We start from the raw sequence: 25,595 nt of genomic DNA on the forward strand, positions 1-25,595 counted from the left end.
AGTGCTGCCCACTGTGCCACCATGCTGCCTACCTTCAGACTGCACTTGAGCCATAATCTTACTCCTCCAGCATCTCTGCTGTTCACGTCCTTTTTGTCTTCAAAAGCTCTCTTAAGTCTCTTTTCTTCACGGTCCACTCGGTGCTTCACCAGGTAATGGAATTAGAGAGATTTCTGCACAAATGTGTCCAAATTCCTGTTGCACGAGCCACCCTTCTTCAATGGGTTTTAGTTCTGTTTCTGATTTACTTTTAAAAATTCAATATTTGCTGAGTCCCTCATACAATTGTTATTGAAACAACAATGTCAGTGTCACTTGTTCTTAGTTTACCTCAGACAAAAATGTCCCTTGTGCTTTCCTGCCCTAGAATCTTTCAAATACCCAGTCTCTTCCCGGCAACATCAGAACCCTCAGTCTCTGACTAATGGCTACAATTCTGTGTCGCAGAGGACTCGGTCTCTGCTTCTGGTTATTGGGCTGTGGCCCACTTACCTGAAAATGAATCCTCCTGTGCCCTAACTCCGAACAGTATTACAAAATGCTTCAGCAACATGCTACTACGGTCTATTCAGACATCCAATAATGCCTGTGGATTTCTTCTCACAAAGAATATGGGAAAGATTTTAGCAGCTGTCAGTCTAACCTTTGTACTGGTATTTCATTCTACTGTAGTGAACCAAAAGGTAATTATTTCCCGGTGGGTCTCCCAGTGCAGGCATCTGCATCCATCAGATACATCAGTTGTCCAACAGTCTTTAACAGCTATGGAGCAAAGTGAGTCTTCAACTTTTCTTTAGAATAACAGCATTAAAATTCTAGATTGGTTGAGAGTACAACACATCAAAATTAAAACCTCAATTTTTTCTACCCAATAGGGAACCCCTGAAACCCTCAGCCAAAATGGTTTGTGAATTTCACTGCACAATACCTTCCTTAATTTTGCCAAGAAATAAAGTATGCCAGTATTGCAGCAGGTTTCAGTTCAGACCACTTCAAGCATCCTTCTCTAACCATCAAATGGCAGTGATGCAGTGACTTTATTTATCAATAAAGGTAAATATCAAGCTGGGGAAATGCAGTGAACCATCTGAGAGGATTAATTATTCTATTACTCAAACTTTATCTGTAACAACCTCCAACTGCTCGCACCAAGAGATTGGTTATTGCCCAAGAGTTTTTCGAAATAGCATTAAACGAACAAGGAAGAAGATGCCCCTTAGAAAAGATGCTAGACACAACAGAAATAGACAAGACACTTGTTGACAACCATTTACAAGAACGTCCTCTATAGTCAGGTACTCACGGAGACTGTACCATTGTCCAGTCCTACTGAGAGCCTCCTCGTTTCTGGATTGAAGGACATGCATGAACATGAAGCTGCAAAGGAAAATGCTCACTGTAATGCTGGATAGGTCGACATGAATACTTTGAAAATGTCAAAACCCAGTTTTAATTCACATTTGAAACTTGTCCACTTTTCAATACAGTATTGCTCCATAACATTCAATAAATATTCTCCAAATTTTCTGTTGCGATGTGCTACTTGAAACAAAATTGGATAATGCAATAACTTTTAGGTTAAGTTGAACACGGAGAATGCAATTCCTCTTCTCCGAAAAGGTTAACCTGAATAATGATGTCACAATAATTGCACCAAGCAGTTAACTGTGACTTCTTACTCAGCAGTAAGCTCACACATTTTAACTCTGTGATTAGTATCCCCAAAGCTCTGCCACAAACAATATTGCAAAGATCCATATATCACATTTCTTTTTAATTAAAAATTTAGAGTACCCAATTATTCTTTTTCCAATTAAGGGGCAATTTAACGTGGCCAAACCACCTACCCTGCAAATCTTTGGGTTGTGGGGGTGAAACCCACGCAGACACAGGAGGAATGTGCAAACTCCACACGGACAGTGCCCCAAAGCCGGGATCGAACCGGGGTCCTCAGCGCCGTAGGTAGCAGTGCTCATCACTGTGCCGCCGATCCGCGCTATTTCACAGTTCCCCCCCACAAAGACATTTCAAGCACATTGTAATGCAACTATATTAAATGTACATAGTCTCAGGCCTGGGGCTTAAAACGTCAGCACTTGGCAATTATTTAGCAACTACTTAAGAGTTGGGTAAATGTAGCACAGGAATTTACATAACCAAAACACAACTGTGATTTTAGTGGCAGTGAAAGTGCATCAACAAACTTTAGGAACTGGAGTGTACAGTACATTCGCCAATTGCTGCATGGGAAATAGAAACATGGAGCACCCTGAGCCTCTTCTGGAAAAAAGTGTCAAAGATATGGAATCCCGCATCACGAGACAAAAACAGATTAGCTAAGATTGATCAACTGTCACACTCAGCAACATTCTAAGTGACTGTTTTATTTCACAAAATCTTTTGATTGTCTTTTAACATGTTAATTAGCCAATGCCCCGTAAAATAAATCAGGGCATCGGTTTTTCACCACTATGAGCCTACCTGATGCCTCCAAAAGAACATTCCTTAAACGGACATCTCTTGCAGGAAATCTGAACCTTGGATTGTACCCAACTGGCTGGTTAAGGGCTTGCACAGCTGCCATTGGCAATTGTTGGTGGAAGCCAAATGGCAGCACAAAATAGGCAAATTTGACTGGAAAGGTCGGTCTCATACTATTAGAGATGAGCATTAGCATTAGTACAAATTTCAGCTGCTGCAAAGTCCCAGAGACAGTCAGCCATTATAAAAAATAATCTTCAACTGTGGAGGCTCACTGCACAAACATTTACATTTTGAGTAAAGGGAGCAGAGATCATCGCTTTTTTCCAATCGATTAACACACCAGCAGTGAGAGATAGGTCAGACGTGCTCAGTGCATGAACTTCACTCAATATATGTTTCCCAACTTCATAACAGTGCAAAGAAAATTCACACTGACTTTTCAATTCAGTATAGAAGCAGAGGTTTTCCACTCAATTATTTTCCTCTCAATTTCTTCCCTTATTTTTCCTTCACAGCCCTCTGACTGTACATCACACTGATACTTAGACACCACACTGTGTGAGACTTAGTTGACACAAATCAGACTATGTTACGAATCATATTCTTTTCTGTACTGAGGCACACCTAACATGGTGCTGCTTTTCTGATTCTGAGTGTCACTAAACAAACAAAAATACTTGGTGACATGACATGCACATTTCCCCCTGTGAATTCTTCCCTTGAACATCCTCCTCTCTTACATCTCCTCAGGCTGGTTACCCCTTTTCAGGAGATTGCTCCAGACAATAGCAGCACCTGACCAAACAGCCATTCTTCACCAGAGCTTGAACAGCTAGTGTCCACGGCCTGCTCCATCAAATGAGTCAACACCAGTGGGCGTAATTCCATTCTTATCCAAAATGCTCACATCTGCATTTCTGGTAAAGTGGGTGGAGGCAAATAAACAGGAAACAGAAATAGCAACCTTTGCCAATTTTTCGCAATATGTTCAGATGTTTGCACTTAGAGCCATTAATACAATTTGGAAAGAATGGTTACCGAAAATCAACTGAGGTTCTTGTTTTGTCGGAATCACTTTTGTTACATCTCTATCATTGGCCAGGCTCAGCTGGGGGAAAAGAGAAACCCCATTCCCCGTAGAAGATCATGGTGCACCCTTCAAATGAATTTAAAGCAGCAGGATTGTCATTCCACAACTTCAGATTACATGGTACTCACGGCAATCCAATATTTATCTATTGCAATACTCAAAAAAAACAAAGGAAAAATGAAGAAACTTTAAAAAAAATGTGAGTTGTGATCTCAAAGATGGCGGAGGCAGATTTAATTGCACAAGGGAACTGGATAAATATTGAATAAGGAGGAATCAGCAGTGCTCTGGAGACAGAAGAAGTGGAACTAATTGGGTTGTTCTTCAAAGAACCAGCATTGGCACAATGGGCCAAAAGGCCTCAACATGCAGTATGATGATTAGCTGCGTATCAATGTTTGTGTAATATCCACATTGCAAAGTTCACAAGTTGAAAATCCAAACTCGGTCAAGTACAAAATTACACAAAGCAATCTGAGCTTCAACACAAGTGTAGCAAAATGGAAGGTACTTGTACACGCATTTAAACTAGAACCCGAGAGTCTCCGATGCATAGTACACTCATCAAGCTTCAGTTTGAAACAGTGAACTTTCATAACACATTTTATTTGCTGCTCCAAAGTTTGATCAATGATGACAGCCAATATGGGTAGTATGGTGGCACAGTGGTTAGCACTGCTGCCTGTGGTACTGAGGGCCCCGGGTCACGGTCTGTGTGGAGTTTGCACATTCTGCCTGTGTCCGCGTGGGTTTCACCCCCACAACCCAAAGATGTGGTGAGGTGGATTGGCCACACTAAATTGCCCCTTAATTGGAAAACAAAATAATTGGGTACTCTAAACAATATTTTTTAAATGATGACAGCCAATACAACATATTGTAAAAAATTATTTTCCCACAAGACTACTCTACTTATTATACAAATGTTTTAATATAAATTCTTGCTAAAATTGTTAAAGGTACTAGTTCGACCACACCTGGAATACTGTGAACAGTTTTGATCCTCTTCTCGAAGGAAATATGTACTGGCATTGGAGCAGCCCAGAGAAGGTTCACTAGGTTGATGCCGGGTGTGGAGGGATTTTCGTTTGTGGAGAGGTTGGGTAGGTTGGGCCTGTACTCATTGGAGTTTAGAAGAATGTGAGGTAACCTCATTGAGACATCTAGAATTTTCAGGGGGCTTAACAAGGTAGCGGCTGAGATGTTATTTTACTTTGTGGGAGAGTGTAAAACCAGAGGGCATAATCTCAGAGTAAGGAGCCGCCCATTTAAGACATGAGGAGAAGGAATTTCTTCTCTCAAGAGGGTAGCAAATCTGTGGAATTCTTTACCACAGAGCAGCAGAGGCTGGGTCGTTTAATATGTTCATGGCTGAGAAGGACAGATTTTAATCAGTAAGGGAATCAACAATAAGGTGGGAAAGTGGAATTGAGGATCATCAGGTCGGATCAGTCATGATCTCGCTGAATGGCAGAGCAGACTCAATGGGCCAAATGGCCTATTTCTGCTCCTATATCTTATGGTCTAAGTAACTACAGGTAAAACTTTTATTCTGCACCAAGCCACAAGTTCCAGTTTTCTCCTTAATTTGTACTTAAAGATTCCAAACATCTGCCCCTCCCCACCCATTACTTCATCTAGGCAGCACTCTTCGGCTGACAACTTGCTATTTGAAAATGGGTGGGGTTAAAAGCAAGAGATCGTGTTCACATAGTCATTTACATACTCATTTTTCTGCATATTGTGGGATAGCAGTGACAAGCAAGAACCCTGGATTCCCTTCAATCTTTCCAGTGCAACTTTACCATGTCTTTACTCTGCACTAGGTTACTTTCCCAACAAATCAGAAGATAATAATAACAATTTTTTTCTTGTCACAAGTAGACTTACATTAACACTGCAATGAAGTCACTGTGAAAAGCCCCTAGTCGTCATATTCTGACGGCGCCCGTTCGGGTACACAGAATTCTCAGCTGGTACAAGAATTGAACCCGCGCTGCTGGCCTTGTTCTGCATTACAAACCAGCTGCCTAGCCCACTGAGCTAAGATGGGAAATGAAATAGAAAATTACCCATTGAAATGTACATTGGAGCAGTGTACGCCCGCCACCCCCCACCGCCCCCCACCCCAAACGAAAAAACTCAAACTGCAACAAAAACAAAGAGCTAAAATTAAACAAATGAACTTTATGGCTTCAATCCAACTTTCAATCTGATGTCTGGAAGACCACATCGAAGGAGCCCAGGAATATGTTTGATCAATTAACAAGATCATATTTCAAGTTCAGGCTAGTGCAGGCAAAGACTGATTACTCATTTTAATTTCCTTTTGCTTTAGAATTCACGCTACAAATAAGAGGGTGCTCAATCCTGCTGATACAAGGAGCGGAGGTAAAAGCAGACAACAGCCAAAGCCGAGAAATACTGAAGGTTAAATCCATCATAGCACTTAGCTGTGAAGTACTCCTTTTTGTGAATACATTTCTGACCATGAACAGCCAACTCAGGGATGCCAGGGGAAATAAATTATTCATCCTCTCAGCTACAGTACTGCATTGTAACCAGATGTAACATGTTACATCTGATAATTCTCCCTGCCCCCAGGTCACACAGTCAGCAATTCCTACATCTCTTTAGACACAACCGGATGATTTACTGACAAGATAGACACATGTCAATAGTTCTCCATTAATTTCCAGAGGATTTTGCCCTCTACAACATGGTCAAGAACCTAGGAGGAAAGAGAGGCACTGCTGGATTGAAAGGAGGGAAGAGGGGTGATGGGGAAGCGGGACTAACACTGCTACATGGGCTTCAAGGTTTTATGATTTTCAGGTGATCACGGTTTTTACAACAGCAATTTTCAAACCAAGAAATAACAGCACCTAATTAGGTTCAATGAGCATTGACCCAAGGAGTAGAAATCGGGTGGGGAGAAGCTGGAGATAGATTGGCATGGTTATAAAAAGGAAGCGGTTCCTATGAAGGAAATGAACATATATGAATTGGAGTGGGGCAAGAGCAAAATGAAGCTCAAGGAAATCTAAACTACTGTTGTGACGTTTTTGAGGTAACAGTTCAACAAATAGACTGGCAGAGGTCAAGTAGCAGGGTACCTGATTGTGATTCTCAAGGAAACATGTATCAAGAAGCTCACAATATCCTTTTAATATCAGACAGCCATCATGATCAAAGATATTACAACTTACTGTTGCGAGTTTATACTTTTAATAAATCTAATAGAGCTTTGGTAGTCTTTTTTTAATGTTTATTGAAGTTTTATATAATACAAAACAACCAACAAGAATACAGGAGTGCAAGAAATTACAAGCAAATATGAAACAAAAACACACAATTAACTTAAACACTATAACTGAACCCCCCCTAACAGTTGACAGTGTCTAGATCGTTAAAAAAAGGAAATAAATGGCTGCCATCTCAGGCAAAAGCTTTCCACCAACCCCCTACGGTGAATTTGAAGTGTAAGAATTATATTACGGCGCCCAATTAGGCAGAGACACTGAGTTTAATGGGCGACCTCTAACTGATTATCTCTGACATTGTACTAAAAAAGGAAGCCCAGAAGCTGTCGAGTTTGGGGCAGGACCAAAACATCTGTGTGTGGTTAGCTGTGACAAACAAACAGTGATCACATCTGTCCTCAATGTTTGGAAAAAATATCCACTCATCTTTGCCTTGGTCAAGTGCACCCTGTATAACACCTTGAATTAACCGGGCACATGACGGCGTGGAGTTGACCCTGTAAAGGGCCTCCCACCAAGCCTAAGTAAGTATAGGACCCAGCTCACTTCTCCATCGCGCCCTCACCCCGTTCAGTGGAGAGGGATCCGAGGAGAAAATATGGCTACGTCGGTCCGAAATAGACCCTTTGCCAGGCTGATCCAAGGATAAAATCCTCTTCAACAAGGAGGAAGATGGAGCCAAAGGAAAGGAAGGGAAAATCATGCAAGAGAAATCGCCAACTTGAAAATAACCAAAAAGGCAAGAATTGGGGAGCTCAAATTTGTCAGCCAACTCTCTGAAACTGGCAAACCTCCCCTCCACAAAATGCTCAAGTCCCTTCGCTTTCCAAGATTTAAATGTTGGGTCCAGTCCAGAAGGCAAGAAAAAAATTACAAATAGGGGCCAGTGAAGACAGGGAACGGAGCTTAAAATGTTGTCGAAGCTGTTTCCAAATCCTAAGAGAAGAGACCACCACTTGGTTTGAGGAAAAGAGCATTGGATGGTCACAAGTATATTAACCTGTTGCTATGCTTTATCAGAGGGTTTAGAGAAATATTACGGCAAGAGTGGAATAACAGTTCGAGCTGTTCAGAAAGCCAGGTCAACTCTTATTTGAGAAACACTCCCAGAGCCAAGTTTATAATTCAATTTTGATATTAGGATCTGTCACAAATAGGACTTTGAGCTTTCCCGGAAGTATTCCTTTAATTCTCATTTCATGCTGATTAATACTCGGACCAAGTGGTTCCACAAACATTCTCCTTTTTATGCAAAATGTACTTACACGTCATTGAGTGGTAAACACTTGGCCAGTACTGACCACTGTCTCGCTTAATCCACACACGAATTGTCCTGGGAAAGGAAAAATAGAGCATTACTTTGATTTTTCGTCATGCACTCATTGAATAAAAGAAAACAAATAAGCGAAACTGCTGGTGTTCTAATTCTTCAAACACTTATTGGAATTAGGCTTACCTCTCATTTTTATTCATATGAATTCCACATAGCCAATCCCTAGCAAGTCAATACCTTCACACTGGCTGAGGAGCAGGACAAAAAACAGGTTCACAAAAACAAGATATTGCAAGACTGGATTTCACCACCAAAACTGCTTCGAGCATCGAGCAATGCTGTGACCGTAAAGGCCTCCTTCACAATGGTATCCCTTTGCTATGAATTCTGGGGTGTTCATGTGTCATTTCCATGCATTTAAATTGCTAATTCTGCATCCCTTAACTTGCTTATAGAATCATTGTTAATTTGCAATTCCAACACCCAGATGAAAGATCATGGTCAACATAGGGAAATAGGGTATCAGTTGAAATTAGCTGTTCTGTTGTCTGAGCTAACAAAGCACCAGTTAAAAGTGACACATTTCTAGATGCCTCTTGCAGGAAGCGAGCTTAAATCAAGTCTCTGCTGAGACACCACCTCCTTCAGCAATCTGCTGCCCAGTTAGGCAGCAAAGATGATGTCTATGGATTTCACTGCAGTGAGCAATTGTACTTCACACAGTATGATGTCCTGTTCTTCATCAAAAGGGAAAATACAAGAAAAGAATGAGAGACTGATCCGGTCTGTTAACATACAGAGAATAAAGATACAAGGAGTGAGCTTTGTCTGTAACTGAATACAAGGCACAGGTCGAGATGTCTAAATTCCAAGACCAAAGTCTAGCCTTAAACCTATTGACCAATAGGGAGGAGACAAAAGAGAAAATGTTTTTGGTTTTCCTTGCTGCTACTCAGCAGGTGACATGCCAAAGTAGTAGCAAATTCGGAAGTTACAAAATGACCATCAAGAAGCGAGAGAAACTATAGGACTGAGAGAGAGTTTGGTTAAATGTTTATGTCTCAGATGAATAAGTTCAGCAATTTTTGGGCTAGTCTTAAGCAAGAGGAGTAATAGCACTAAACCCAAAATACTCCATGAGCAGACAGGTAGCAAGTGTAAGCCCAATCACATGGGTAGCAGCAAAGCAATGAGGACCAATTGGTTAAAGAAGTAGTCCACTTGATCAGGACCCCAACCACAAGCACACTATTGCTGAAATTTGTATTACGTGGAATGCACTGCAGTAACTCAACAAGGCTTCTACCGTAGCACCTGCTAAACCCACAACCTCCACCAGCTATTACAGTGGTTAGCACTGTTGCTTCATAGTGCCAGGGTCGACACCCGGTTTGGGTCTCTGTCTGTGCGGAGTCCGCACGTTCTCTCCGTGTTTACATGGGTTTCCTCCGGGTGCTCCGTTTTCCTCCCACAAGTCCCGAAAGACGTGCTGTAAGGTAATTTGGACATTCTGAATTATTCCTGTGTGTACCAGAATTGGCGCCAGAATGTGGCGACGAGGGGCTTTTCACAGTAACTTCATTGAGGTATTAATGTAAGCCTACTTGTTATTATAGTACAAAGGTGACTTCATACCATCACGACTTGAACATGTATCAGCGTTCCTTCCTTTTCACTGGCTCAATCACCCCACCCAACAGGCACAGTGAGAGACTACACTAATTGCTCTCTGAACTGACTGCAAGAGGCACAGGAGAGAAACTTGGAGGTGATTTAGAAACACAACTGAAGTCAGCATCTCCACCAAAATGGACAGTGAACACACATTCTACCATTCCATGCCACTGCATACACCTTGAATATTTCATTTTTAAATGGTGACAAAATTAGACCCAGACAAAGCTCTGGAACATCACCACAAGAGAGAATGGGGATGAAAAGTAAAAGAATTCCAGGCCCTCAAACTCTTGAACAACTGAATCCAAGCACACAAATGACTAAATATCAGCAACAAAGTTTAACTTTGAACCAACAAACAAACAGTGTTTGATGGACACTGCCCTGGCAACTTCGCCTGATTATTCAGGCTTTGTTTTTGCAGACTTTTGGAAAGAGGAACAAACTTGAACTCGAGATCTGTAACAAGTGTGCGAGTTTCCCTTGGTCCGAAAATACAAGCACCTGAAAAGTGAACATCCTCTTCCTACTGTTGCATTTAATTTTGAGTGCAATATGAGACTGAAATAAATAGTCTAATTAAAACAAATTCCATGGACTTCCGGGTGCGGCGATGACCAGCTGAGTCGCACGTTTCGGCAGCTCCCTGTGAAACGGATTTTTGGGCTCTTGATAGGAGCCCAAACGGCAATTTTGACGGCTAAAAACACTGTGCGGTAAACCAGAAGGGAATCCCCCCTGGATACGGATGGAAAAAGGAGGAGAGAGTGGCCAGATTGCAGTGGATCCTTTAGAACAGCGGCAAGGAAGGCAAGCAAAAACCAAGATGGCGTCGGAAGGTGGCAGTTTAACATGGGGCCCTGAACAACAAGAGTTCTTGAAATGCTGTGTGGAAGAGATCAAAAAGGAAATGAAGAAAGAGCTGTTGGCCCCGATACTACAGGCGATCGAAGGGCTAAAGGAGGAACAAAAGACCCAGGAGCGGGAGCTTCGGGTCGTGAAGGCAAAGGCAGCCGAGAATGAGGACGATATACAGGGCCTGGTGGTGAAGACGGAGATGCAGGAGGCACATCAGAAACGATGTGTGGAAAGGTTGGAGGCACTGGAAAACAACGCAAGGAGGAACAACCTGAGGATTCTTGGTCTTCCTGAAGGTGTGGAGGGAGCGGACGTCGGGGCATATGTGAGCACGATGCTGCACTCGTTAATGGGAGCGGAGGCCCCGGCGGGTCCGTTGGAGGTGGAGGGAGCATACCGAGTGATGGCGAGAGGACCGAGAGCAGGAGAAATTCCCAGAGCCATAGTGGTGAGATTCCTCCGTTTTAAGGATAGAGAAATGGTCCTTAGATGGGCGAAGAAAACTCGGAGCAGTAAATGGGAGAACGCGGTGATCCGCGTTTATCAAGACTGGAGTGCGGAGGTGGCGAGAAGGAGGGCGAGCTTTAATCGGGCCAAGGCGGTGCTTCATAAAAAGAAGATAAAATTTGGAATGCTGCAACCGGCAAGACTGTGGGTCACATATCGAGGGAGGCACCACTACTTTGAGACGGCGGATGAAGCGTGGACTTTTATTGTGGAAGAAAAACTGGAATGAGCGGGTTATTAAAAAGAACGTTCGAACAAAGTGGTGGGGCGAATGTGGGGGGCAAAGAGGGGTTTTATGTACTAATCCTGCGATGTGGTAACTTTTCTCTCTCCCACAGGTGGTGATGGGGGGAGGAGGGGAGGTGGAGGAGATGGGGCGTTGGCCATTGGGGGCGGGGCCAAGGGAGAAGCTCGGGCTTGGTTCCCGCGCTATGATAATCATGGCGGGAATAGAGAAGCAGGAAGGAGGGGGCGTCGCACGGTGCGAGCCGAGGTCACGGGGGGAAGCCGAGGTCAGCCAGAGTTTGCTGACTTCTGGGAGCAACATGGGGGGAGTAATTACGCTAGCGGGGGATCTAGCGGGGGGGGGGTGGGAGGGGGGAATTACGGGGTTGCTGCTGCTGGGGAGAGGGGGGAGCTGGTATGGGAGAGGATGGGCGGGGGGGGCACCGCCTGGGGGAGATACAGCTGCGTGGGAACCGGGTGAGGAGCTGGAAAAAGGTGATGGCTAATCGACAAGGGGGGGGGGGTAGGAAGCCCCCCAACTTTGCTGATCACGTGGAACGTGAGAGGGCTGAACGGGCCGATAAAGAGGGCACGGGTACTCGCACACCTTAAGAAACTTAAGGCAGATGTGGTTATGTTACAGGAAACGCACCTGAAACTGATAGATCAGGTTAGGCTACGCAAAGGATGGGTGGGGCAGGTGTTCCATTCGGGGCTAGATGCGAAAAACAGGGGGGTGGCTATATTAGTGGGGAAGCGGGTAATGTTCGAGGCAAAGACTATAGTGGCGGATAACGGGGGCAGATACGTGATGGTGAGTGGCAAACTACAGGGGGAGACGGTGGTTTTGGTAAACGTATATGCCCCGAACTGGGATGATGCCAATTTTATGAGGCGGATGCTAGGACGCATTCCGGACCTAGAGATGGGAAAGCTGATAATGGGGGGAGATTTTAATACGGTGTTGGAACCAGGGCTGGATAGGTCGAAGTCCAGGACTGGAAGGAGGCCGGCAGCAGCCAAGGTACTTAAAGATTTTATGGAGCAGATGGGAGGTGTAGACCCGTGGAGATTTAGCAGACCTAGGAGTAAGGAGTTCTTGTTTTTCTCCTATGTCCATAAAGTCTACTCGCGAATAGACTTTTTTGTGCTGGGTAGGGCATTGATCCCGAAGGTGAGGGGAACGGAGTATACGGCTATAGCCATTTCGGATCACGCTCCACACTGGGTGGACTTGGAGATAGGGGAGGAAACAGGAGGGCGCCCACCCTGGAGAATGGACATGGGACTAATGGCAGATGAGGGGGTGTGTCTAAGGGTGAGGGGGTGCATTGAAAAGTACTTGGAACTCAATGATAATGGGGAGGTCCAGGTGGGAGTGGTCTGGGAGGCATTGAAGGCGGTGGTTAGAGGGGAGCTGATATCAATAAGGGCACATGAAGGGAAGCAGGAGAGTAAGGAACGGGAGCGGTTGCTGCAAGAACTTTTGAGGGTGGACAGACAATATGCGGAAGCACCCGAGGAGGGACTGTACAGGGAAAGGCAAAGGCTACATGTAGAATTTGACTTGCTGACTACAGGCACTGCAGAGGCACAATGGAGGAAGGCACAAGGTGTACAGTACGAATATGGGGAGAAGGCGAGCAGGTTGCTGGCACACCAATTGAGGAAAAGGGGAGCAGCGAGGGAAATAGGGGGAGTGAGGGATGAGGAAGGAGAGATGGAGCGGGGAGCGGAGAGAGTGAATGGAGTGTTCAAGACATTTTATAAAAAATTATATGAAGCTCAACCCCCGGATGGGAGGGAGAGAATGATGGGCTTCTTGGATCGGCTGGAATTTCCCAAGGTGGAAGAGCAGGAAAGGGTGGGACTGGGAGCACAGATCGAGGTAGAAGAAGTGGTGAAAGGAATTAGGAGCATGCAGGCGGGAAAGGCCCCGGGACCGGATGGATTCCCAGTCGAATTCTATAGAAAATATGTGGACTTGCTCGCCCCGGTACTGACGAGGACCTTTAATGAGGCAAAGGAAAGGGGACAACTGCCCCCGACTATGTCTGAAGCAACGATATCGCTTCTCTTAAAGAAGGAAAAGGACCCGCTACAATGCGGGTCCTATAGACCTATTTCCCTCCTAAATGTAGATGCCAAGGTCCTGGCCAAGGTAATGGCAATGAGAATAGAGGAATGTGTCCCGGGGGTGGTCCACGAGGACCAAACTGGGTTTGTGAAGGGGAGACAGCTGAACACGAATATATGGAGGTTGTTAGGGGTAATGATGATGGCCCCACCAGAGGGAGAAACGGAGATAGTAGTGGCGATGGATGCCGAGAAAGCATTTGATAGAGTGGAGTGGGATTATTTGTGGGAGGTGTTGAGGAGATTTGGTTTTGGAGAGGGGTATGTTAGATGGGTGCAGCTGTTGTATAGGGCCCCAGTGGCGAGCGTGGTCACGAATGGACGGGGATCTGCATATTTTCGGCTCCATAGAGGGACAAGGCAGGGATGCCCTCTGTCCCCATTATTGTTTGCACTGGCGATTGAGCCCCTGGCGATAGCGTTGAGGGGTTCCAAGAAGTGGAGGGGAGTACTTAGGGGAGGAGAAGAGCACCGGGTATCTTTGTATGCGGACGATTTGCTACTATACGTGGCGGACACGGCGGAGGGGATGCCAGAAATAATGCGGATACTTGGGGAGTTTGGGGATTTTTCAGGGTATAAATTGAACATGGGGAAAAGTGAGTTGTTTGTGGTGCATCCAGGGGAGCAGAGTAGAGAAATAGAGGACCTACCGTTGAGGAAGGTAACAAGGGACTTTCGTTACCTGGGGATCCAGATAGCTAAGAATTGGGGCACATTGCATAGGTTAAATTTAACGCGGTTGGTGGAACAGATGGAGGAGGATTTCAAGAGATGGGATATGGTATCCCTGTCACTGGCAGGGAGGGTGCAGGCGGTTAAGATGGTGGTCCTCCCGAGATTCCTCTTTGTGTTTCAGTGCCTCCCGGTGGTGATCACGAAGGCTTTTTTTTTTTTAAAAGGATTGAAAAGAGCATCATGGGTTTTGTGTGGGCCGGGAAGACCCAGAGAGTGAGGAAGGGATTCTTACAGCGTAGCAGGGATAGGGGGGGGCTGGCACTACCGAGCCTAAGTGAGTATTATTGGGCCGCTAATATTTCAATGGTGAGTAAGTGGATGGGAGAGGAGGAGGGAGCGGAGTGGAAGAGATTAGAGAGGGCGTCCTGTAGGGGGACTAGCCTACAGGCTATGGTGACAGCCCCATTGCCGTTCTCACCGAGGAACTACACCACAAGCCCGGTGGTGGTGGCTACACTGAAGATTTGGGGACAGTGGAGACGGCATAGGGGAAAGACTGGAGCCTTCGGGGGGTCCCCGATAAGAAACAACCATAGGTTTGCCCCGGGGGGGAATGGATGGGGGATATGGAATGTGGCAAAGAGCAGGAATAACGCAACTGAAAGATCTGTTTGTGGATGGGAAGTTCGCGAGTCTGGGAGCGCTGACCGAGAAATATGGGTTGCCCCAAGGGAATGCATTCAGGTATATGCAACTGAGGGCTTTTGCGAGGCAACAGGTGAGGGAATTCCCGCAGCTCCCGACACAAGAGGTGCAGGACAGAGTGATCTCAAAGACATGGGTGGGGGATGGTAAGGTGTCAGATATATATAGGGAAATGAGGGACGAAGGGGAGACTATGGTAGATGAACTAAAAGGGAAATGGGAAGAAGAGCTGGGGGAGGAGATCGAGGAGGGGCTGTGGGCAGATGCCCTAAGCAGGGTAAACTCGTCGTCCTCGTGTGCCAGGCTAAGCCTGATTCAGTTTAAGGTATTACACAGGTCACATATGACTGGAGCACGGCTCAGTAAATTTTTTGGGGTGGAGGATAGGTGTGCGAGGTGCTCGAGAAGCCCAGCGAATCATACCCATATGTTTTGGTCATGCCCGGCACTACAGGGGTTTTGGATGGGGGTGACAAAGGTGCTTTCAAAAGTAGTAGGAGTCCGGGTCGAACCAAGCTGGGGGTTGGCTATATTTGGGGTTGCACAAGAGCCGGGAGTGCAGGAGGCGAGAGAGGCCGATGTTTTGGCCTTTGCGTCCCTAGTAGCCCGGCGCAGGATATTGCTAATGTGGAAAGAAGCCAAGCCCCCGGGGGTGGAGACCTGGATAAATGACATGGCGGGGTTTATAAAGCTAGAGCGGATTAAGTTCGTCCTAAGGGGGTCGGCTCAAGGGTTCACCAGGCGGTGGCAACCGTTCGTCGAATACCTCGCAGAAAGATAGACGGAATGGGAAAAAGAAGGCAGCAGCAGCAGCCCAGGATCGGCGGGGGGACCAGAAGGACTCTCAGGGTTGTTAATATATACTGTATAGTATGTATAGGTCGTTGCTACAGATAATTATATTTTTGGAGAGTGTTACTTGTGACAAGGCAGTTGCCAATTAGGGCTAGTTTTCATTTTTGTTATTTATTATTTATTCTTTTTTTTTTATAAAATAGGTCATTGTTATTTGTGTTGTTATAATATTGTGTAAAGGATGCACAATGTAGTGTGTTGGTTGACCAAAAATTTTCAATAAAATATTTAATAAAAAAAAAAAACAAATTCCATGAGTTTGGGTTTGAAATCTCTGAATGACAGTTCAGTAATCTTGTTGGTAAGAAGCAGGTAGCAACAGAAGCACTCTCATCACCCTAACATTTACTCCTGGTGTGAAAAAAGATGGGGATTAAAATTAACTGTTACTGTAACTCCAAAACATCTAGCAAATGTCAACGAATATAAGTCTCTGTAAACTAAATCGGAACCCAATGTCTGTCCCTCTGTATAGCTCATTTGGTTTACAAAGAAGAAACCGATGAGGTCATGTGGTTTTCACTAAAAGATTTAAATTTTTATCAAGATTTGGAGAATAGCTAATTGACTCCCTTTTTCAATGTATATACTTGGTTTACATGTTTAAATCCCAACCAATGTCTCACTTGAGAGCCAACTTCACAAATGCTTCAACAGACTATGTTGGATGTTTATTTCCTACACCCTGCCCTCGGGTTCAATTGTGTCAATGCTGTCAGCTGCCTCGGGCAGTAAAAGCACTTCACTTGACGAGAAAATCCAGAAACACGACTGGACTTCTAATAATGCTGCCATTTTCTCAAAAAAAGACAAATCATCGTGTGAAAGGGAGGTAGAATTCAGTTCAATAACAACTTTAAAAGGGAATTGGATAAACGCGAGAAAAAGGTGAAACTTTCACAGCTCTGGGAAAGAACAGGCCAGCGGGACTCATTTTTTAAAATAATATTTTACAAAATTTACAGTCTCCATTTTTTTTCCAATTAATGGGCAATTTAGCGTGGACAATCCACCTAAATTGCATATCTTTGCGTTGTGGGAGTGAGACCCACGCAGATACAGTGAAAATGTGCAAACGCCACAGACAGTGACCCAGGTCCTCGGCACCATGAGGCAGCAGTGCAAACCACTGCACCACCATGACGCCCTTTCAAAGAACTAGCGGTCACACTGGGTCAAAGGCTGTAAGATTCGACAAACACAGTTTGTCGGTTTGTTTGCAACAAATCAGAAATCAGCATTTTATTCGACTCTAGAACTTCCCATGCAAAAAGCAGTAAAAGTAGAAATGTGTATTGCATCCCAATGAGGTAAACTGAAGGATAGCTCCACCACCGGAGAGTGATCAACCACAAGGAATCAGTACAAAGAAATTAAGGATACGTTGAACAGAATGCAGTGAGCAACCACAAACAAAGAGCATGTTGCACGGAAAATAACACTGACAAGTCATGACCAAAGCTGCTCAGTGCTCTTTGACTGATGTAAAGGTGATTGCTTCAGGGATTTTTAGCTTTGCTGCAGACTGATTGGATTCTCCCTCTCCAAATGGAATAGGACACCTGTTATCTCACTGTCAGACAAACTGTTGGCTTGGTCAGAGCTCCAGTTCAAAATTCTGGGATGACATCCATCCAGTGGGTCTGGATTGTGGGTGCACACAAGATTCTCCCGCTATACAGGACTAACCCAACCAGCTGGCATAAAGCAGCCTTCCTGTCACATAATGTGAATCACTTTATCGACTTCAAAGGTGGCTCAGTTCAGCGCACTGCCTGACTGTGGGGTGCTAGTGCTCTTGGGAATCAAGCTTTAGTTTAGCATAAAACAAGGAAAATGCAACCAAGGATTTTTGTGAATTGTTATTTCAAACTCGGGGTTCCTCAATCAAGAAGTTAGCTTTGGATCAGTGCGAGATCGAATTGCCGGCTCAGGAAACCACGCAAGCTTCAACTGCCAGCAACTTTTCGAGAACATCTCATTTCAAAAAGGGCCAAATCGAGATGTCATGCACATGCTGGAAATTCACATCAGGAGGAAGATACTGCAATCTATGTACATTATTCACATTTTCAGGGCGTCCATAAGCACCTTCCATTCAACTGATTTGGTTTCAAGCAGTAGTCTATTATGTCGGGAAATGCAGCAGGCAGTCTGAGCACAGCAAGTTCCCACAAACAGAAAAATGAACAAATAATTTGGTTGCATTGATTGAGGGAAGTGTGGTGGCCAGGAGATGAGGAGACCTGTCTGCTCTACTTCAGGAGGTAAAGCACGTTTGCAACGCAAAATGTAGTAATTAGAACCTAGTTTCGGGCCGTAGAAACTAAGGTAATTGCCGTTTTCAAGACTGGATTGAATAAGGGATACAGAACTGGTCCATTGAGTTGAGTACAAGTCTGACATGATCTAAATGAATGGCAGAATAGGCTCGAAGGGCCAAATGGTCTTCCGTTCCAACATTCAAATTGTGCTATTTGAATCTTTTCTGTCTACCTGAGCACAGGGCCTCAGTTTCACTGAAAATGCCAGGCACCACTCCCTGAGAGGTCCACTGAACTGGCAGCCCAGTAGAGGAAGTGAACTCCCAATCCTGCTACTCAATGTGCTCTCAACTAATATCTGCAACTAAATCACTTGAGTCAAAAATTCCCAGCATTCTCAATCGGAGAGGAGTCTAACTCCACTGAGGCACAGGAACAAAGTTTCATTATACAAGAAGTCTGACCCATGCTTCAAAAAGTCTGTTGTACAATTAGAGGAAAAAATAAAATCACTCCCACTAAGGAAGCAAAGAGTAAGACCACAACCTGTTGGAATCAGAGATCTTGCAAAAAGAATGGGTGAAGAAAACAGAATAACATTTTAGAAATATATGAGTGGCCTTCCTCCAGCCAGCATTTTAACTGTTAACTTGAGTGATTTTTCCAAGTCACGAGTGAAAGACGCATTTTACTGAAGTATCAACAACTTCCTTCCACTTGGCTACCTGGCTCTGAGAACCCGACCACATGAGCTATAAACAGATTTGACGGTTAGAAAAACTTCTAGCTTCCCATGAAAAAGCTTCACCTTTAAACGCTTCATTTCATATCAACTGATAGTGGAGATTCTGGGCAGCCGAGTTGAGTACAGAAAAAGCTACATTTAGCTAAATCATTTGGTCCACAGCAGACGTCTCCCACTCTGCCTTCTATGCCTCACTCGGCACCCCATCCCCGCTCGCTCCACCCCTTATCTCCCCCACTCGTTCCCCCTCTCCACAAGACACAGGAGCAGAATTAGGCCACTCGGCCCATCTAGTCTGCTCCGCCATTCAATCATGTCTGATATTTTTCTCAACCCCATTCTCCTGCCTTCCCCCCATAACCCCTGATCCCCTTATTGATCAAGAACTTATCTATCTCTGTCTTAAAGACACTCAGTGATTTGGCCTCCACAGCCTTCTGTGGCAAAGAGTTCCACAGATTCATCATTCTCTGACTGAAGTAATTCATCCTCATCTCTGTTTTAAAGGATTGTCCCTTTAGTCTGAGATTGTGTCCTCTGGTTCTAGTTTTCCTACAAGTGGAAACATCCTCTCCACGTCCACTCTATCCAGGCCTCGCAGTATCCTGTAAGTTTCAGTAAGATCCCCCTCATGCTTCTAAACTCCAACGAGTACAGACCCAGAGTCCTCAACCCTTCCTCATACAACAAGTTCTTCATTCCAAGGATCATTCTTGTGAACCTCCTCTGGACCCTTTCCAAGGCCAGCACATCCTTCCTTAGATACGAGGCCCAAAACTGTATTCTAGCCCTCTCGACATGAATGCTAACATTGCATCTGCCATCTTAACTGCCGACTGAACCTGCACGTTAACGTTAAGAGAATCATGAACAACGACTCCCAAGTCCCTTTGTGCTTCTGATTTCCTAAGCATTTCCCATTTAGAAAATAGTCTATGCCTCCATTTCTCCTTCCAAAGTGCATAGCCTCACACTTTTCACATTGTATTCCGGCTGCCACTTCTTTGCCCACTCTCCTAGCCTGTCCAAGTCCTTCTGCAGCCCGCCTGCTTCCTCAATACCACCTGCCCCTCTACAGATCTTTGTATCATCGGCAAACTTCGCAACAGTGCCTTCAGTTCTTTCCTCAAGATCATTAATGTATATTGTGAAAAGTTGTGGTCCCAGCACAGACCCCTGAGGCACACCACTAGTCACCGGCTGCCAACCTGAAAAAGATCCCTTTTTCCTCGCTCTCTGGCTTCTGCCAGACGTCTATCCATGCCAAAATCTTACCCTGAACACCATGGGCTCTTAAACTTATTTAACAGTTTCCAAAGCGGCACCTTGTCAAAGGCCTTCTCGAAATCTAAATAAGTCACGTCCACTGGTTCTCCTTTGTCTAACAGATTTGTCAGACATGACCTCCCTTTGACGAAGCCCTACTAACCGGGTCCTATTTTATCATGCACTTCCAAGTACTCCACGATCACATCTTTAATAATGGAATCTAAAATCTTACCAATGACCAAAGTCAAGATAACCGGCCTAAAATTACCTGTCTTCTTCCTTCTTAAACAGCGACGTTACATTAGCCTCTTTCCAGTCCTCTGAGACCCTTCCCACCTCCAGGGATTCCTGAAAGGTCACCACAATGCCTCCACAATTTCCTCAGCAATCTCTTTTAGAACCCTAGGGTGTAGACCATCCGGTCCAGGTAATTTATCCACCTTCAGACCTTTCAGTTTCCCCAGAACCTTCGCCTCAGAGATGGCCACTGCACTCACCTCTGCCCCCCCCACCCCCGATTCTCATAGATTCTGGTATCCCACTGGTGTCTTCCACCGAGAAGACCGATGCAAAGTAACTACTCAGTTCCTCTGCCATTTATTTGTTTTTATTACTAATTTGCCAGTCTCATTTTCCAGTGATCCAATGTCTATTCTTGCCTCTCTCTTACATTTTATACGTTGAAAAAAAAAACTTCTTGTCTTTCTTTATATTACGAGCTAGCTTGTACTCATATTTCAACTTTCTTCTCTTTTTTAGTTGTCCTCTGCTCGCTTTTAAAGGCTTCCCAGTTGTCTGGCTTCCAATCCTCGCCACTTTGTTATGATTTTTCTTTTGTTTTTATGCTGTCCTTGATATCCCTCGTCAGCCATGGATGCCTTGTCCTCCCCTTAGCATCTTTCGTCCCTCCTTGGATGAATTTCTGTCGTGCCTCCCGAATAAACCCCCAAAACGGCCTGCCATTGCTGTTCCACTGTCTTCCCTGCTCGGCTCCTTTTCCAATCAACTCTGGCCAGCTCCTTCCCCATGTCTTTGTAGTTACCCTTATTTAGTTGTAAGATTGTTACATCTGATTGCAGCTTCTCCCTCTCAAACTGCAAGGTAAATTCTATCATATTGTGGTCACTGCTTCCTAAGGGTGCCTTCACCTTAAGTTCCCTAATCAAGTTTGCCTCATTACACATTACCAAATCCAGAATTGCCTGTTCCCCAGTAGACTCTTGTCACAAACAGCTCCAAAAAACATTTCTTAGACATTCCACAAATTCCTTTTATTGGAACCACCACCAACCTGATTTTTCCAGGCCATCTGCAAATTTAAGTCTCCCCCACTGCCACTCCCCGTCTCCCCCCCCCCCCCCCCACCGCCGCCCGTATCCCTCTCCACCGCCACTCCACTCTCTCCCCCACCGCCTCTCCTCCACTCCACCCCCCACTGCCTCTCCCCCTCTCCCGCCCGTGAACCTCTCCCCCCTCATCACCTCACCATTCCCTGCTGCCTCTTCTCCTCTCGCCCCCCCACTGCCTCTCCTCCTCTCGCCCCCCCCACTGCCTCTCCTCCTCTCGCCCACCCCCACCGCCTCTCCTCCTCTCGCCCCCCCACCATCTCTTCTCCTCTCGCCCCCCCCCACCGCCTCTCCTCCTCTCGCCCCCCCCCAATCGCCTCTCCTCCTCGCCCCCCCCACCGCCTCTCCTCCTCTCGCCCCCCCCACCGCCTCTCCTCCTCTCGCCCCCCCCACCGCCTCTACTCCTCTCGCCCCCCCCCACCGCCTCACCTCCTCACACACACCCCCACCGCCTCTCCTCCTCTCGCCCACCGCCACTCCTCCTCTCGCCCCCCCCGCCCACCGCCTCTCCTCCTCTCGCCCCCCACCGCCTCTCCTCCTCCTCTCGCCCCCCCACCGCCTCTCCTCCTCCTCTCGCCCCCCCACCGCCTCTCCTCCTCTCGCCCCCCCCACCGCCTCTCCTCCTCTCGCCCCCCACCGCCTCTCCTCCTCCTCTCGCCCCCCCACCGCCTCTCCTCCTCCTCTCGCCCCCCCACCGCCTCTCCTCCTCCTCTCGCCCCCCCACCGCCTCTCCTCCTCTCGCCCCCCCCACCGCCTCTCCTCCTCTCCCCCCCCACCGCTTCTCCTCCTCTCGCCCTCCCACCGCCTCTCCTGCTCTCGACCCTCCACCGCCTCTCCTGCTCTCGACCCTCCACCGCCTCTCCTGCTCTCGCCACCCCCCACCGCCTCTCCTCCACCCCCCCACCACCTCTCCTCCGCTCTCCCCCGCCACCGCCTCTCCTCCTCTCGCCCCCCCACCGCCTCTCCTCCTCTCGCACCCCAACCGCCTCTCCTCCTCTCGCGCCCCCCCCAACCGCCCACTCCACCCCTCGTTCCCCCCCCAACCGCCCACTCCACCCCTCGTTCCCCCCCCTTCCCACTCCACCCCTCGTTTCCCCCCCTTCCCACTCCACCCCTCGTCCCCCCCTTCCCACTCCACCCCTCGTTCCCCCCCCTTCCCACTCCACCCCTCGTTCCCCCCCCTTCCCACTCCACCCCTCGTTCCCCCCCCTTCCCACTCCACCCCTCGTTCCCCCCCTTCCCACTCCACCCCTCGTTCCCCCCCTTCCCACTCCACCCCTCGTTCCCCCCCCTTCCCACTCCACCCCTCGTCCCCCCCCCCTTCCCACTCCACCCCTCGTCCCCCCCCCTTCCCACTCCACCCCTCGTCCCCCCCCCCTTCCCACTCCACCCCTCGTCCCCCCCCCTTCCCACTCCACCCCTCGTCCCCCCCCCCTTCCCACTCCACCCCTCGTCCCCCCCCCCTTCCCACTCCACCCCTCGTCCCCCCCCCCTTCCCACTCCACCCCTCGTCCCCCCCCCCTTCCCACTCCACCCCTCGTCCCCCCCCTTCCCACTCCACCCCTCGTCCCCCCCCCCTTCCCACTCCACCCCTCGTCCCCCCCCCTTCCCACTCCACCCCTCGTCCCCCCCCCTTCCCACTCCACCCCTCGTCCCCCCCCCTTCCCACTCCACCCCTCGTCCCACTCCCCCCCCCCCATCAATCCCACTCCACCCCTCGTCCCCATCCTCCTCTCGCCCCCCGCCCTCTTGTCTCTGTCCTCATACAGACCTGTCCTCACTGACACTGATAACTCCATCTTCTTTGGGGATGATGGCCGCCATGTTCACCACATCCTGGGAGCCCTCGATCTTGCTGAGCAGGACGGGTCTGCGGGTGAGAGCTTTGGGGTTGCTCTCCGCCGCCATGGTGATGAACCGCGCCGCCCAGGCCCGACGTCACCCCAAGCACTGCGCATCCGCGCAGCTCCGAAACCTGTCCGGCCGATTGGCCGGTGCAACAGAGAAATGCTTCCGCCGGAAGTGGAGAACGTGAGTCTGTAGACGGGAAAGTTACCCTCTGTGATTTTAATACTTCGTTATTTTGATGTCAGTATCGACCCGAACGACATCACCACCAATATAAATGATTTTCTGCCTTTATCATTTTTGTTGGTCTCAAATGTTTCAATGATATTCCTCCCAGCACTTAATTATGAAGCATTTCATTCTGAAGAATGAACATCACACAATTTGTCAACCTGCATTTCTTTTAATATGGAATGTTACAAATCACATGTTAGCATGCAATCCGTTTCTGCTTTATGGTTCAAAATTTTAATGCACAGTGGGCTAACAGCTGGCTTGTAAAGCAGAACAAGGCCAGCAGCACGAGTTCAATTCCCGAACCAGCCTCCCCGAATAGGTGCCAGAATGTGGCGACTAGGGGCTTTTCACAGTAACTTCATTTTGAAGCCTACGTCAACAAGCGATTTTTATTTTTTCATAATGTCCACATTTGTAATAAAATCTGTCTGTTGCATCTGTCACGCTGCAGCATAGCATCTGGCAGGAGGGTGTCACTACAGTGCCACAAGTTTACTATAGCCTGTGTGAACCAAGGAACTTGGATTGGAATTACACTACAAGTTTTAAATGCGGAACTAATTACTTCTATTCACCTTGGCCAAGTTATCCCTGCTCTCCATAACCCCACATCACCTAAAGATTACATCTGTCCTTTATTCACGTGTGTAATGCTACAGGTGCTTCACAAGCGATATATCAAGAATTTTGTGTTTTCACACCTTTCTGTCTCTGAAAAAACTTAGGTCCTATTAGCAATTTTTGTAATCCGTGTCCAGACGAGGGTTGCATGTTTTCCTGGAGGTTTTACCTGACTTCCCTCTTCCAGCCGCCATGCCCTCAACATTCTGATGCCACCTTTCTAACGCTCCCTGCAATTCTGAATGGTATGCAGTTGATTTAAATTGTTTTATTCCAAAGCTATCCATAACTTCTTTGAATAATCTTGAGGGAAAATTTGATCCTTGATCCGATTATATTTCTGTGGGTAGTCCATATCGAGTAAATCTTTTTAGCTGTAATATTATGTACTGGAATGGCCTCTGGAAACATAGTAGACATATCCATTATGGTCAAAAGATATTGATTCCCACTTTTTGTTTTCGGTTGCGGTCCTACGCAATCAATTAGGAGCCTTGTAAAAGGTTCCTCAAATGCTGGAATGGGTATTAAGGGTGCTGGTTTTATCACTGCTTGAGGTTTCCCTATCACTTGACATGTGTGCCATGATTGACAAAATTTAGCTACATCTTTATGTAGTCCAGGCCAATAAAAATGTTTCTGGATTTTAGCTTGCATTTTCCTTATTCCCAAATGACCTCCCACTGGTACCTCATGTGCAACTCGCAACACCTCCTTTCTATACCCTACCGGCAGTACTACTTCTGCCCACTTTTCATATGCCTGCATATGTAAAGGTCTCCATTTCAACATCAAGACATCACTTTAACGGTAATAACACTCTGGTATACACTCAGATTCCTCTTCCGTGTATGCTTTCTGATACATCCGTTTTATTTCTACATCTTTCTGTTGCAACTCCGTCAATTTTCCTGAACTAAAAACATCCGCCTCATCCTCCACCTGTTCTTGTTCCTTTTCAACCATCTGATCAAAAATCGTTTCTGATAATTGCACTTCAACTTCATCTTCACTCTTTGATTTCTCCTCTTGTCTTAACATGTGACTTTGCGACCTTGTTACTACACATTCCGGAAAAATCCCAGGATATTCGTCCTTCAACACTTCAGTTGTCTGATTTTCCACTGGCATATCAACCACAGTAGGCATCACTCCCACCTGCAATCCAGCTATATCATTACCCAAGATAAACTGTATTCCTGGACAAGAAATTTCTTTATTCCTCCTACTACCATTTCACCACTCTTCACGGGACTTTCCAACCTTACCTTATATAATGGAACACTACTCCTCTCACCCTGAATTCCGCATATTACCACCTTTTCTGGCAACATTCTTCCCATACTACATAATTCCTTATCTCTTACCATTCAAGATTGACTAGCACCCCTATCCATTCAAATTGTGACTTCTTTACCTGCTTCTCCTCATACATATGAGTAAACTTTACTCACACAAGTAAATTCTTTAAAGAGATCTGGCACCTTCTTATCAATCACCTCTTGATCATGCTG

The 25,595-nt window shown here is 46.5% G+C and overlaps 1 protein-coding gene across 4 annotated transcripts in view; it reads right to left on the reverse strand.

The window, feature by feature from the left end:
• Positions 1-23,363, reverse strand: part of wdfy2 (WD repeat and FYVE domain containing 2) — a 97,967-nt gene extending 74,604 nt beyond the window's left edge. The window contains exons 1-4 of one of the 4 annotated variants that reach the window (XM_072514204.1): positions 23,147-23,289; positions 8,294-8,358; positions 8,103-8,170; positions 1,304-1,377 (exon numbers count right to left, since the gene is read on the reverse strand). In XM_072514204.1, coding sequence (XP_072370305.1) covers positions 1,304-1,377; positions 8,103-8,170; positions 8,294-8,310 — 159 coding nt within the window. In that variant the 5' untranslated portion in view covers positions 8,311-8,358; positions 23,147-23,289. Of the gene's footprint in view, positions 1-1,303; positions 1,378-8,102; positions 8,171-8,293; positions 8,359-23,146 lie in introns of those variants that run through there. The other 3 variants (XM_072514202.1, XM_072514203.1, XM_072514205.1) reach the window with 3 other exon arrangements.
• Positions 23,364-25,595: the final 2,232 nt, after the last annotated feature.

Source organism: Scyliorhinus torazame, chromosome 8, assembly GCF_047496885.1.
Source record: "Scyliorhinus torazame isolate Kashiwa2021f chromosome 8, sScyTor2.1, whole genome shotgun sequence".
Classification (NCBI taxonomy): domain Eukaryota; kingdom Metazoa; phylum Chordata; class Chondrichthyes; order Carcharhiniformes; family Scyliorhinidae; genus Scyliorhinus; species Scyliorhinus torazame.